At 33.4% G+C, this 15,323-nt stretch overlaps 1 protein-coding gene across 5 annotated transcripts in view; it reads left to right on the forward strand.

Moving 5' to 3' along the window:
• ZDHHC21 (zDHHC palmitoyltransferase 21) overlaps positions 1-15,323 on the forward strand; it is a 76,767-nt gene that overhangs the window by 11,424 nt on the left and 50,020 nt on the right. For 4 of the 5 annotated variants that reach the window (XR_002176327.3, XM_019934849.3, XM_033858084.2 and 1 more), the window contains exons 3-6: positions 1,256-1,454; positions 2,730-2,828; positions 8,018-8,129; positions 11,185-11,323. Coding sequence is in view for 4 of the 5 variants with exons in the window: in XM_019934849.3 (XP_019790408.1) it covers positions 1,301-1,454; positions 2,730-2,828; positions 8,018-8,129; positions 11,185-11,323 (504 nt within the window). In the remaining variant the exon portion in view is untranslated. Of the gene's footprint in view, positions 1-1,255; positions 1,455-2,111; positions 2,170-2,729; positions 2,829-8,017; positions 8,130-11,184; positions 11,324-15,323 lie in introns of those variants that run through there. The other variant, XM_033858086.2, reaches the window with a different exon arrangement.

A 15,323-nucleotide genomic window follows, 5' to 3' on the forward strand; every position in this document is an offset into this window, starting at 1 on the left:
GTTTTTGAGCATTACTCTGTAAAGAATTATGATTCAGTACATCTGGAATGAGGCCTGGGAATAAGTATTTTTAAAAAGCTCCTCAACTGATTCCAGTTTGCTTATAGGTTTGAGAAACATTGTCCTAGTGTATTATTGTATTATTCCATTGTATTTTAGGTAAAAAAGTTGCCCCCTAGACCTCATATAGTAATTTATTATTTAAGGTTTATAAATTATAGCTACTAAAGTAAGGATATATTTTAGGTCACTTTTTTTTTTGCGGTATGCGGGCCTCTCACTGCTGTGGCCTCTCCCGTTGGGGAGCACAGGCTCCAGACGCGCAGGCTCAGCGGCCATGGCTCACGGGCCCAGCCGCTCCACGGCATGCAGGATCCTCCCGGACCGGGGCACGAACCCGTGTCCCCTGCATCGGCAGGCGGACTCTCAACCACTGCGCCACCAGGGAAGCCCTAGGTCACTTTTTAAATACCATATGTAGAAGTATCTTTAAGCCTCTCATTGTGAGGCCTATTAGCATTTTGTTAACACTGAACTGAAAAAAGCCCCATTTAAGCAGGAGTCTTCTCGAATTGATAGTAATATTAGTTGGGCTTCATTCCATGAATTTAAGTATTTTTGGCAATTTGTAATTACTTCTCACTTTTTATTATAATTTTTCAAAATGATTTTTAAGCATTTTGTTGTGGTTTAAAATTAAATTAAATTGAACAAATCTTAAGTGTATATAGCTCAGTGAGTTTTTACATATGTAGATATCTGTAAGGCAACAGGTCAACATCTAGAACATCTCTAGCTCCCCAGAGTTTCCCCCATTTCCCTTCCCAATTAATAAACACCCCTCCCACCACAAGATGAGCACTCTTTTGACTTGTATTACTATCAGTTAGTCTTATGTATAAAACCTTTTTGTAGTTTTAATCATATCTTTTGGTGAATATGTGCACTCATTTCTCTTGAATTTACACATGGAATTGCTGAGTTAAGGGCAGACTTGTGTTTAACTTCAGAAGGTAATGCCAGTTTATACTCTGTGATTCCAATTCATATGAAAATTGAAATTAAATTATTTGAAGCTTATGGTGAAATTTTAATAGGCTAAAACTTCCCTTTGTTTTCCAAAGTGTTCTATTTTGTCAAAAATATACATAGAAAGAAAATTTAAGTGTCATTTTATAGTTGCCAAAAAGGTAGTTTTGTTTTATTCAAATAATTTTTCCTATATAAGTAAATTTTTCTTTTTCCCTTTCCTTAGGTTGATCTTTCCTTGTGGGTTGGCAGGCAGTCATAGGACTGCAAAATGGGTCTCCGGATTCACTTTGTTGCTGACCCACATGGTTGGTGCTGCATGGGTTTGATTGTCTTTGTCTGGTTATACAACTTTGTTTTAATTCCCAAAATTGTCCTCTTTCCTCACTATGAAGAAGGACATATTCCAGGCATATTAATAATAAGTAAGTTTCTAGATCTTTATTTATTTCTTTGGATAATTAAAGCTTTTTCTCATTGTGAATGTTTTTGGAGTAAAATACCACTATAATAACCTTCCTTTTAATATTATTCAGTGCTATTAATATGAAGTTATTTACTAAATTATGGACATTTTTAAAAAGAATGGCCTTTATATATTTTGCAGGGTTAGATAAATGTGATATCTTCATACCTAACTCTACAAAATATATAAAGACCATTTTGTTTAATAAAAGACTGGCACAATAGTGCTATTTGTGTAGGTCTGTGTGTATTTTTAATGTTTCTGTTATATACTTATTGCAAATGTGGAAGGAGTTTTAAGAATGATTATGATACACATTATTGAGAAAAAGTTTCATGATATAAAAGTTATTGATTATGATTTTGATTATGATAATACTTTGAACTTCTGGATAATTATTTTCTCCTATAGTTTAATGGTGATGGTTTGCTTATGATTAAAAGAATAAGATTGAAGTGATATGATTTACATGTACATGGCATTTATCATTTTCATGTACATTATGTCATTTTGATCTCATAAGAGCTGTGGGAAGTATAATCTGTTTTACAAATGATAAAACTGACCAATACCATGCAGTCAGTCCTGGAGTTAGCACTTGAACTAAGTTTCCTATTACAGGTGCAGTGCCTTTATCCCCCCAACAAAATGCCTATTTCTTTTTCATCTAAAAGGTAGAATTATGATGAATGAATATATTTTCCTTTACTGTTATTTTTTCTAGTTATTCATTTTAAAACACAAAAATTTCTAGATTCTTTATTTTCAAATTAACTATCTTAAGATCTATTGAAAAGAGCAATTGAACATCACTAACCCAGTGTAATTTTGAAGCTAGCTACTTAGAGTTAATGAAAAGTTTAATTGTAGAATAGGTTTAAAAATGCTGCTTTGATTCTGTCAAATATAGTACATGTAATAATTAAAAGGGATTCATTTATACCAATATTAGTAGGGAATTTCTGTTAATAAAGAATCTGGTTTATAACAAGTTTATCAGTTATTATTATACAAAATAACTATGTAAAATTACTACATTTTAGATAATCCTCTTGGCAGTATTATTTGATGAATGAAATGAATTAATCATCTTTCCATCTTATTTTTGAAAATTATTTATCCTGATGGTATTAATTAAAATATACATTTATCCTTTAGATATGCTTGTTGAAAAATATTTTGAAGGGTAAATACTAATTTTATTTATTTCCTTATTTGTTTGTTTATTTCCAAGTATTCTATGGCATTGCCATATTTTGTCTGGTTGCCTTAGTGAGGGCCTCAATAACTGATCCAGGAAGACTCCCTGAGAACCCAAAGATCCCACATGGAGGTATGGTACCTTTCAGATTTATCAGTTTTACAATGCCAGAATTATCATCTTTATTAATGTATTTGACTGCCTTTAGTATATTAATTGTATATGTCATGTAACGCCACTTTCAAGTCTTTCCTCAGTTGTTTCCTTTCCAGACTTCTCAATTTAAAACCACAAATCTCAGCTGACTCCTCATATCCCCCACTCTCTGGCTCTCCTTTTCAGTTTACTTGTTTATTTATTTGTCTCTCCCTCCTCCCACTCTAGATCTGTGTAACCTCTGTGAGGGTGTAGATTCTTTGTTTTGTTTTCTTCATTTGTTCAGTACTGTATCCTTAATGCCTAAATAGTCTCTGTCACTTAGTAATAGTTGCTAGGTAAATATTTGTTGAATGCTGTATAATTACTGAGAAATTATATTTTTTTTTAGTAAAGGAATTTTTTGATGGTGCCACTTACCTCATGATATTATTGATATAATATTGCTTAAATATTTGTAGTATTATAATACTATTGCCTATATTTCTTCAAGTTCGAACAATTCAGTGAAAATTTTGAAAGCCTTTTATTCTAGTGTCAATGAAGGTAATTTTTGGTCACTTTATTGCATAGTAACCATTCAGGCAACACAAAAAAATTACAAATGTATTGCTTGTTTTATTACATGCCAGATATAGTAAACCTCCTTTACCCTCTTTCCCAAGTTTCACTTTTCCATCATTTGCTATGTAAGCTTTGAGAACTCTCTGTACTTTCTTCTAGAAAGAAATTTATATGTCTTTGTTATACATTATAGAACCAGAAAAATTTTTATAGTAGTTTCCGAACTTGCTGTACATTAGAACCACGTGGGGAGCTTTAAAAAATCTCAATGTCCAGATCACATCCCATATTAATTAAATCAGAGTATCTGGGGGTGAGAGCCAGGTATCCATATTTTTGAAAGATCCAAGGTGATTCTAGTGTGTCACAAAGTTTGGGAACCAATGTACTAATTCTTTCTAAAATTAGATAAACTGGCAAGTCACTTATATAGCCTCCTGAGTTTCTGATTGTTTTTTGAGATCCATCATTTGGGGCTTACTTGGTCTTGCAAGTTTAACGATTAAGTGGGAATGATATGACACTGATGTTTATGTAGAAGTTTCTGAAAATTATCTTGAATATTTAGTTTTTATTAATTTATAGAAGCAGTATCACTGTCATTTAGTGGTTATTGTGTGTGTGCGCGCGCGTGTACCTGTGTTTGGTCAGGGAGGATGGCACTCTGTAATTTGTATAGAATCCCTCTTCTCTACTAGCCTAAACCAAAGGCTCTCTAAAATATTGATACATGTATTTTCTTTTTTTTTTTTTTTTTTTTGCGGTACGCTGGCCTCTCACTGTTGTGGCCTCTCCTGTTGCGGAGCACAGGCTCCGGACACGCAGGCTCAGCAGCCATGGCTCACGGGCCTAGCCACTCCGCGGCATGTGGGATCTTCCCAGACCGGGGCACGAACCCGTGTCCCCTGCATCGGCAGGCGGACTCTCAACCACTGCGCCACCAGGGAAGCCCTGATACATGTATCTTCTACTTCAACTCTAAAACCCAATGTTATCAGAAAATCAAAGAAGCAGGCTTTTCCTAACTCAGGACTCATTTCTGATGAAATCTTTAGTTTGCTGTGGTCAAACATTCAAATGCCTACATCTGTCAGATACTGCAAATCAGTGAAAGGGGCCAGGGAGGAACTATTTTACGTTGAAAATCTCATATCTTATCTAAAGGGAGTGGCACTATTCAGCTACAGTGAAATAGTCATACAGGCCTGGTATTATTAGATACTGCAATTTTTGAAGAGAAAATATGGAATCTCAATTTTTATGAGACATTTCATGATTTTTAAAAATATTGGCAACTAATTCAAAATTTTTAAAGCATTGTTTTAAAGTAAATACCAAACGGATTATACCTGTGGGTCAGATTGAATCCACCTGAAACTGCTGTGTTACCTTTAGCTTATAGACTCCAGTGATGGAGGACACCATGGCATCTTGCCAACTATTTGGATATCTGCATTATATCTGGTCTCATTGACATTTGGCCTGTTTTTCTTCAGTGAAGAGTTCCCATTTGCCCAACCAAAAAAACATGCATTCATTTATCACATTTTAATGTTTCCGAAGTCTCTTGGTATTGTAACAGAGCTACACTGGCAACCGATTCTGTCAGAAAACCTCTGTTAAAACCCAACCCTTGTATTGATTTTTGTAGTTTCAAGTTATATTTTTCTCCCCAAAACATTACTTTGTGATTTGAGATATGGTAATTGAGAAAAGGCCCCCTAATATGTGAGTCTTTTAAAAGACTCAAATAGAAGGTGATTCCTTCCTTTTTGAGGGATAAACCAAACCAAATCTTGCTTTATAGTCATTCATGCATTTACAGCATTAATAAGGTTCCCTGTTAAACAATGAGATGCTGTTTACCTTACATTAAAGAGCATCTATCATTTATAGAGTTTACCTTTTTTCTTTTATTTGTTTTATGTTTTGATTTTTCTTTCCTTTAAAAAATGTATCTGTTCATTTTTTATCTTCTATAGCTACCATAAATTAGGAGTTGGATTCTGTCTCCCATAGGCTTTTATTTTGTTAGATGGGTAGTACAAAAGTCTTGTAGGTGACCATCAGACACCAGAATGTATCAGTCACCAAGATCCTGTTTGGACATGAATAAACCCTGAAGAAAAAAGGGAGAAGACTAAGAAATGGTTTATAGATACATAGGGTGGTAGGTTAAGATGGATGGCTTTTTTTCTTGCTCTGCAAAGCAAAAACATAGATAATACTTTAATTTCTGGATTTTAAAAATTGTGATTTTTTTTCTTTTCTAAAAACATAAATGTGTGTGTGTACTTGTGTGTGAAAATGTGCATTTTCATTTGTATTTTTCATTTTAGATTCTTACATCTTAAATTGAGTCTTAAATGGCTCAAACCCTTTCTTTGAACAAATTTATGTACCAGACCATAGGTCAGCACATTCTTCTGTACTGTTAAGGGCCAGATAACAAATATTTTTAGCTTTATGGACCATATGGTCTCTGTCACAAGTCCTCAGCTCTGTCATTGTAACCCAAAAGCAGCCATAGAAATATGTAAATGAATGGGCATAGATAGCTGTGTTCAAATAAAGCTTTATTTATAGACATTGAAATTTAAATTCCAAGATTTTTATATGCCACAAATTATTATTGTTATGATCATTATAATTTTCAATCATTTAAATTTGTAAAAAACATTCTTACCTCATGGGTCACACAAAAACAGGTGGTGGCCTGGATTTCCCTGTGGACTGTAGTTTGCCAACCATAGTCTACACTACAGAATGAATTACAGTCTTTCTCTGACTCTAGCCAAACGCTCTTTTCTGAGGATACAACATTTTAAGTATGAAATAATTTATTCTTTGCAGTATTATGTGCTGAAATTGCCAATAGAGAATACCCCATATTTATTTTTTAAGGGGCTGGTTTAAGAACATAATGTTTTCATGTTGTCTTTTAATGAAAATCGGCTCATCAAAGAGAGTCTCCTTCCTGACCATATTCCTTGTAGTATGTGAATTCAAAGTTTTAACATTGGGATATTTGGGAACATCTAACATCCACTAACATCTAGGGGAAAAAAAAAGTGACATGCTTGTGACCTTGTATTATGCTACGAATGAAATATTTCTGTTTCACTAACAGTTAAATTATCATAGTTCAATTGTACCTAAATTAAGCTTTAATATTGTTGCTCTCTCATGTAATATGTTTTCATTAAAATAAGAATTGTAAGTAAGAAACGGAAGAGAATTTTATTTTAAAGTGAAATATTTTAAATGTAAAAGATAATTTCTCAACTTTCATATTATTGGAATGAACAGTTGATTTGATATAGCTTTTATTCATACTTTATTGATTTCTTCAGAGACATTGGTAGCAGAATGTTTTTCCAACACTTTACTATAAAATTCCAGTATCTTGATTTTACTTGTGGCCATTAAACTAGAAATAATGGAATTAAAATAGGGTATCTTTTTAGAAAATTGAAAACTACCCACAATTCTATTACTTATATTTAGAATCTTTCATTAAAAAATTTTTTAAACTTTTCATGCTTTAGCAGGGATTTAGTTACTACCTACTGTGTGCTGGGTCACATTTTGCATATACTAATACTCACTCTGAGTATTGGAGTTAGGTTAATTTTACTATGCCCATACTTTTAGTGAGGTTAGGATATAGTTTTCCATAAGTGATATAAAGTTTAAAAATTTTTATAAAAGTAAAATTCCATTTCAAGAAATATTAAAGTGATATGTTCTATATAACAATTGTCTTATCTTGGTAGATGACTGTCCCATAGAGTTTTTATGGATCTAATTAGAGCAGTTCTTAATGAAAACAAATGACTTTTCCCTTTATTCCTGTAAACTTCATGTTTTTAAGCACAAAGCTTAATTGTGTGCTCTTTCACAACAGACTAGAGGAAATTGCTATTTGGTGGTAGGATAGAATTTTGTAAAGGACTCCTTTATTTCCATTAAATAGTAATCTTCTTGTAATCTTCTTCACCTCTGAAACTATTCTAGTACCTCTTAAATTCTAGTACCTCTTAAACCTCTTAAAAAATCTTTTTCCAACCCTCTCTCATAAACATTCCCAAATGAGTCCATTAATATTTTAAAAAATGGTTTCGTGTGGGGAGTTTGGGAGGATGCCATCTCTGTTTTTCTTACAATATCATAACGATTAATTTTGACTTATTAATCTATGAAACCAATACTCAGCATTATTTCTTCTTTAGAGCCTTTAGATAATAAATTTCTAGAAATTAATTTGTTTAAATATAATTCTGTTTTAATGTAATAATTTGGTTGTACTTTGGGGTTTTGTCATTAAATTTTACTTACAGCAATATGCTTAAACTCAAATATGTTGTTTTCTATCTCTTAGTTTAACTATTAATAGTGTCTTATTTTTATAGTGTTTAAAATTAGAAACGTACAAAATAAAACATGCATAGAATAGAGCAGCAACATTTTTGGCAGACATTTTCACTGGACACTTAGACATATATATCAAAGAATTCCTATAAACTCTTCTAAACACTTGTTGCTAAATTTCAACATTATTCATGTGCCTTTATTAAATGGATTTTAATTTCCTCCTCTAGAAAGGGAGTTCTGGGAATTGTGTAACAAGTGTAATTTGATGAGACCAAAGCGTTCCCATCACTGCAGCCGCTGCGGCCACTGTGTTAGGAGAATGGATCATCACTGTCCGTGGTAAGAAGTAATTCACTTTTTGGAAAAAAAGGTAGTAAAAAATAAATCTTAGTACTTAGCAGATTTAAACAAAGGTTATATTAGAGTTACACAGTTTAAGAAAACCTTTTTAATGAAGATCCCTTTATTTGATCATATGGTTCTGTCAACTCCCAAAGTCATTTTTTCCAGAGATCCTATATTTTCTCACAAGGAGATATTTGAGCAGAAAACTAAGAATTAACATGCACCCAAATATACAAAAAACTAAGGTGGTTTTATTAAATGAGGCGATGTATGTAAAGCATTCAGTGTAGTATCTGACATAGAAAATACTTAAATATAAATATAGTAGCTGTTATTGTTTCTAACTGTAATAAACCGTATACATCTCATTGTTTGTATTTCCCTTCCAGTTTGTTTAATTAAAGAGTAACACATTTCAGATACCCTTATACCTCATTTCACCCACTTTCAGCCTTTTTCAGTGCTATGAATTGGTAATAGGTATTAACATTACATGCTGGCTGGATGTGTAAAAAGTGGTAGTTAGCTGATTCTGCTGAACTGCCAACATTTTTGGTCAATAGGGGGCTCTCTTGTAATATTTAAAGAAAATGTTCAGTTGAGAAATAGAATTTTTGAAAACAAATGCTGTGAGAGTTCTTCATTGTATCTCATTTCAAAGCTGTCACAAAAATCTGTGAAAAAGATATTGTATTTAATTCTGCTTTCCTAGCATGGGATCTCTGTATAAATATTTAAACTGGTATGGTGTAGCACTTTATAAATATATCTATATACATATATATTTATGTTTGTACACACATACATGCATATATGCAAAGTTAGCTACATAATAATCTTCTTAAATTTATAATTGCATTTATCTAAGGTTGACTCAGGGTAGAGTTTAGCTTTGCCTAGTAATGCTAATCAATTTAGAGTTTCCCTTGTTTTTGATAACACAAGTTATTATTAGCAAGCTTTTAGTAAGAATTTGGTTTTCACTATAAACTGATTGTTTAAATACAAGGTAATTTCCTGAGATTAAGAAAAAGTAAAAGCACTTTGTTACTATGTAAAAAAGTTGAAAATTCCATCAACAGGATAGTTTAGTATATAACATACAGTTGGTGTTGAAAAAATGTGCCTTGACTTTAAACAGATCAATTCTCAAGTGATTTTACAAACCTCAGTGTTCTGTTTACAGTTGCAATAGTAGTAGATTTTTTAAAGCTATATAAAACATGTATTCAGGTAAGGGATAATCACACTTAAAAACTCAATTTTATACACTTTTTAGAGTAATATTTCTGATTAAAAGTATAATAAATGTTCAAGATAGTTGGTTGGATATTGATACCTCCTTTTAAGTGAATGCAATAGCTTAAGCTGAAAAAATAATCAACTAGGAACTGTTTTGGTACTATATAGATGAGTGATTTTATTTATTGATTTATTTTCAAGGAATAAAGGTTGACTTGGTGACAAAATAAAGTGCTGTTTAACCAAAATTCTAAGATTGGGGTGAGCTCTCTGTTCCTAGGCCTTGTGCCTCCATAGTTTTTGTCACCTTCTCAGAACACTGGTGGGAAGAAGAGTGAAAGTACAAAGAGCTGGAGCCTAGGAAGGGAGGGTAGACCAGGGGGCCTGTGTAGATTCAGGGATTTATGTGATTGAATTCCCTAATAGAGCAGTGCTGAGATATTCAGAGAGTGAGCGAAATGTACAGTATAACTAGAAGCAAGGAGAATTTTTGAGTTTTTTCAGAAACTGCATTATCTTAGCTGCTTAACAGCTTTGGATTTGGAGGTCAGTTCTCTGATGACCTCAAGGTTTACTCTATTTTTGGCTCTAATGACTCCTTCCAAGGAACTTGCTACCAAAAGAACTCTTACATGTAGATTATCTTAGTGTTTCTTAAAGTTCTGCGCTTAAGAAGAACGCCATGAGCATAGCAGTTATTTCTCAAATTTTGGGGGGACAGAAAGGAATGGGGCAAGTATAAGTCCTCTTTCAAGCAACAGCTATTGAAGAGTATTTTTGAGTGCATACAGAAGCACCCTCCTCTGGTAGCCCTGCCTGCAGATAACAAAACACAGGAAGTTTCCTTGTTTACAAAGCATGCACTCTTTAGTCTAAGAAATGCCTCTTCCAGGTTTTCGGTTCAGTTATATATCTGATTTTAAAAAACAGTTAGACAGCACACCTTTAAAACAACAATTTAAGTTAGGAATTTGACCTTATTTATTTATTTTTTCAAACAGTGGCAGTGTAATGCTATATTGAAATGAAAACATTTGTGAAAGGTAATTTGTAGTTTTGAACTAGGGTTTTCTGCTGGAATTGTAAAATATTTTGAAAATTTAGGTACAATAAATAACCTTGGAACAATAATATGGTCAGCTTGCATTAATCTTGAATATTTTGGGATTATGACATTAATCCTTTTTCCTAGTTGTGGTTCACTGTTGTATTGGTGGAAATGTAGCTCTAAGAATTTATAAATACTTTTGGATATGTGTTTATTTTCAGGAACCAAGGTTAGATTTTAAAAGTAAGAAAAATTGTGAATGCTTAGCAGTATCTCAGAGTGGCAGGTTTAAGTTATTTTACTTCACATCATTCAAATTGGTCTGCACAGCTAGAATGCTGCGGTTGGAAGAGCAGTATACAGAAGAGGGTTCTTGTTCTCTTGACCACTGTCTCTCCTAACTGTACATCCTCTGGCAATTGTCCTAACTCCTTTGTTCCTTTTTTGTATCAGTGAAGCAAGGAGGCTGCCATCTGTTCTTCCCTGCCTCACTGGGTTGTTGTTGAGTTGAAGGGGAATCATATACAGGACTTCTTTAAAAAGTAGAATGTGCTTTACAAATGTGAAGTGGCATATTTGTGTCATATCTTATGTACTCTTTGCTTTTAGGTTTGAGTGACTTTAGCTTATCTCTGTGAAGTAAAGCACATATGAAGTTTGTGCTTTATGTGAAGTTTGTGTGTGTTTGCGTCTAGTTTTACCGTCCTAAAATTAACATTAAAGTCTGAAATAATTTTTCTTTTTCCTTTTTTTCTTCAGGATTAACAATTGTGTTGGTGAAGATAATCACTGGCTTTTTCTGCAGTTGTGTTTCTACACTGAACTTCTTACTTGCTACGCACTGATGTTTTCTTTCTGCCACTATTATTACTTTCTTCCACTAAAAAAGCATAACTTGGTAAGAAATGTTTATATCAACTAATGTTAGAGCGACTATATTATACAGTTATTAACATGTGGTGCTTTTAAGTGCAGAAAACTGAAAACAAAAACAACAAACATAAACCCTCAAATTGGTGCATTTTAAAATATATTGGAATTGAGAAAGTGGACCCTGTTCTGATATTGCCTTTTAACCACATCTATTTATGATTATTTATTAGTGTTGAGTTCTTCAAAAAGTGACATATTAGATCTCTTAATAATATATTGGTTTAAAAATATCTACAGTAATGAAAAACAAAGTGAAAATGTTAGCTTCTTGTTTCTTCTCAGGAATAAAAATAGACTTGTTTAATTCTTAAAGGTTCTCAAAGGAACATTAAGTTCTTGAGAGAAAGGACAAGACAAATTTGCAGGATGCCCTAAAAAGTTATTACATACACCGTTTGAGGCATTGCTTTTTCCATTTTGTAGAGGAACTACAATAGGTGTTAACAAGATTTGCCCAGAGTGGTGGTGTTAGTGGTGGCGGTGGTAATAGCATCACCTAGGAGTGTTAAGGCTTGACTGTATATCAACACTATGCTATGGGCGTGTGATTTTAATTCTCACGTTAATGCTCACTACAGCCACATGAGGTGGGTATGATTTTTCCCCCATTTTATAGATGGAAACAGACTAATAGAGGTTGAATAAATAGTTACTGAAGATGCAAAGCTAGGGAAGTGATTATTAAACTGGTTTTAGTTGTAGAGCTGGGATTTGAACCTGATTTTGTGTTTTCTGAATCATATCTTGTGTGCTTTGTGTGTAGAACTGGTATTTGAGCCTGATCCTATGTGTCATTTGGACTTAGATTGTGTTTTTAAAATGCCCTCTGTGTGTGTGTGTGTGTGTGTGTGTGTGTGTGTGTGTGTGTGTTTTGTGTGTGGGAGAGAGAGACAGACAGAGTATGAGCAAGGGTGCATGTGAGAAACCGGTAGGGAAGAGAGAGGGAAGAAGGAATAGATTCCCTGATGGAGAAGGGTGTTTTCTTTCCTATTTATATCATTTTATACTGTTTAAATCTTTTTTTATTAAAAATGACAAGTTCGGTGGTGGTACATACAATTAAATTTTGTAATAAGAGAGCAATTGAGAGAAGATCTTTAAGTTCTGCGTATTTAGATCTTTTTTATACACATGGTCATTTTGTTTAATTAAAAGAAGATATTTACTATTGTTGCTTAGTTGCATATATTAGTGGGGCCTTGTGGTAATTCTCCTTATTAAATACAGAGTGAGCAATTAAAAACTAATAACTGAAAAAAGTTCAAAAGGGAGAACTGTAAATATAGGTGTTTGACATCATCACACTGAGACTTTAGTGCATGCTAGTACTGTGGTTTTAGAAACGTTTTATTTATAGATGAATTTCTTTTTTTATGCTTTCTCATATTTTAATTTTACTTTCTAATAAGACCAGGTACAAAAGAATGGTCACCCAAAACATCCAGATCAAAAGCTCTAATGCAATAGCAGCTAATATTTAGGGAGTCGTTTAGGGTCGACAAGGTACTTTTTCTGCACGTGTTATTTCTTTCAATTCCCACAACAACTGTGTGAGGTGACCTAGCCATGAGCGTGACTTTAAAGCCAAACTCCTTGGGTTTGAATCTCAATTATAGGTTAATTTCTGATATAATTGGCATTGTAGTTAAAATATGTAAAAGGTTATACATATTCTCCCAAGAGTAACCTGTTTCAAGTAGATTGAGCCTAATAAGAAAAGCATTAAAATAAAAATTTACCAGTAAGATTAAGGTCAGAATGTTTTAAAAACTGAGAGAGAGGTAAAATTTAGTGGTATTAATGAAAAGCGACTAGAGCTTCTCTAGGAGGGAATGGATTGTAGGATAGTGAAGGGATTGGCAAACTATGGGCGTTGGGATAAGTTTGAACCTCTGCCTGTTTTTTTTTTTTTTTGTCTTCTTTTTCCTCTGCCTGTTTTTGTTAATAAAGTTTTACTTGAAACACAGCTGCTCTCATCTATTTACATATGTTTATGATTGCTTTTGTGCTGCAACAGCAGAGTTGAATAGTTGTGAGAGAGGCATATGGCCTAAAATATTAAGTATCTGGCTCCTTTATTTTTTAAATTAATTTATTTTTGGCTGCATTGGGTCTTTGTTGCTGTGCGCAGGCTTTCTCTAGTTGCAGCGAGCAGGGGCTACTCTTTGTTATGGTGCGCGGGCTTCTCATTGCGGTGGCTTCTCTCATTGCGGAGCATGGGCTCCAGGCACGCAGGCTTCAGTAGTTGTGGCAAGAGGGCTCAGTAGTTGTGGCTCGCGGGCTCTAGAGCGCAGGTTCAGTAGTTGTGGCACACAGGCTCATTTGCTCTGTGGCATAGGGGTTCTTCCTGGATTGGGGCTCAAACCCGTGTCCCCTGCATTGGCAGTTGGATTCTTAACCACTGTGCCACCAGGGAAGTCCAGATTAATCCTTGTATCATTATAAATTATACCTTTTAATCTGTAGTAATTATTCTTGCCTTACAGTGTTTTTCTTTGTTATTAATTTAGCTATATCAGCTTTGTTTTGGTTAGTATTTTCATGGTATGTCTTTTTCTATCTTTTTACTTTGAACCTTTATCAGTTATGTCTTGTCAATGTGCCTTGTAGACACCAAATATTTCTTTTTTTTTAAGTTTAGTTTGATAATCTTTGTCTTCTAATTGGAATAGTCCATTTTTATTTACTGTGACTGATATTAATCCTATCAGCTTACTATGTATTTTCTACTTGACCCATCTGTTCTTTGTTTCCATTTTTCTCCTTTTCTTACCTGCTTGGAAATTTTCAATTTAAAAAGATTTCCAATTTATCCCTTCTGATGGTGTTCCTCCTTTTACTCTTTTTAAAGTGGTTTTCCCAGAGATCAAAACATTCTTCCTTGGTTTTCTGAAGTTTAATATAAGTTGGTACTTTAAACATCGCTGTGATAGTAAATGTAGTGGCCTTAGAACCCCTCCTATCATCATTTTTGGTATTCTGGGCGCATAAAATAGATGTTGAACTAAAACTCATGACAACAAGAAGTAATTATTGTCGTTTATATATTATGTGTTATAATACATATGTTATATGAAGTCACTATTTGTTTAGAGTTACCCACATATTGATGCTTTTTCTAGTCCTTCATGTCTTCGTAAGTTTCTGAGTTTCTTTCTGGGAGTATTTTTTTTCTGCCTCTTGGTGGAAGTGTACTGGAACAGATTCTCCCAGTTTTGGTTCACCTGAAAATGTCTTTATTTCTCTTTCATTTTTGAAGGATTTATTTGCTTGGCATAGAATCATACATTTGGAGTTATTTTCAGGTTTTAAAGGATGTTATTTCCTTGTCTTCTGGTTTCCATCATTTCTGTTGTAAAGTCAGTTGTTAGTTTTATTGTTCCTCCACTGAAGTAATGTATCTTTTCTCTGACTGCTTTTATGATTTAGTTATTTATATTATTTCAGCTTTGCTGAGGCATAATTATATAATTAACATATAAATTTATAAGATACTTAAATTGTGCATTATGATAATTTGATATATGTATAACTTTGAAAGGATTTCCCCATCTAGTTAATTAACACATCTAACACTTCACATATTAATCTTTCTTTTTATGAGAACATTTAAGTTCTTCTCTCTTAGCGAATTTCAGTTGTACAGTACGGTGATAAAACAGTGGTCATCATGTTTTACATTAGAGCTTTACCTTATTCATCTTATAGCTAAAATTTGCACCCTTTTACCAACCTCTCCCTATTTCCCACAACCCCAGCCCCTGGCAACTACTTGTCTACTCTCAGTTTCTATGAGTTGAACTATTTTTTTCTTAATTCCACAGATATGTGATACCATTTGGCTTATTTCACTTAGTATAAGGGCATTAAGGTTCATCCGTGTTATCACAGATAGCAGGATTTCCTCCTTTCTCATGGCTGAATAATATTCCACTGTGTATATATACATCTTTTTTATCCATTCA

This window comes from Tursiops truncatus, chromosome 6, assembly GCF_011762595.2.
Source record: "Tursiops truncatus isolate mTurTru1 chromosome 6, mTurTru1.mat.Y, whole genome shotgun sequence".
Classification (NCBI taxonomy): domain Eukaryota; kingdom Metazoa; phylum Chordata; class Mammalia; order Artiodactyla; family Delphinidae; genus Tursiops; species Tursiops truncatus.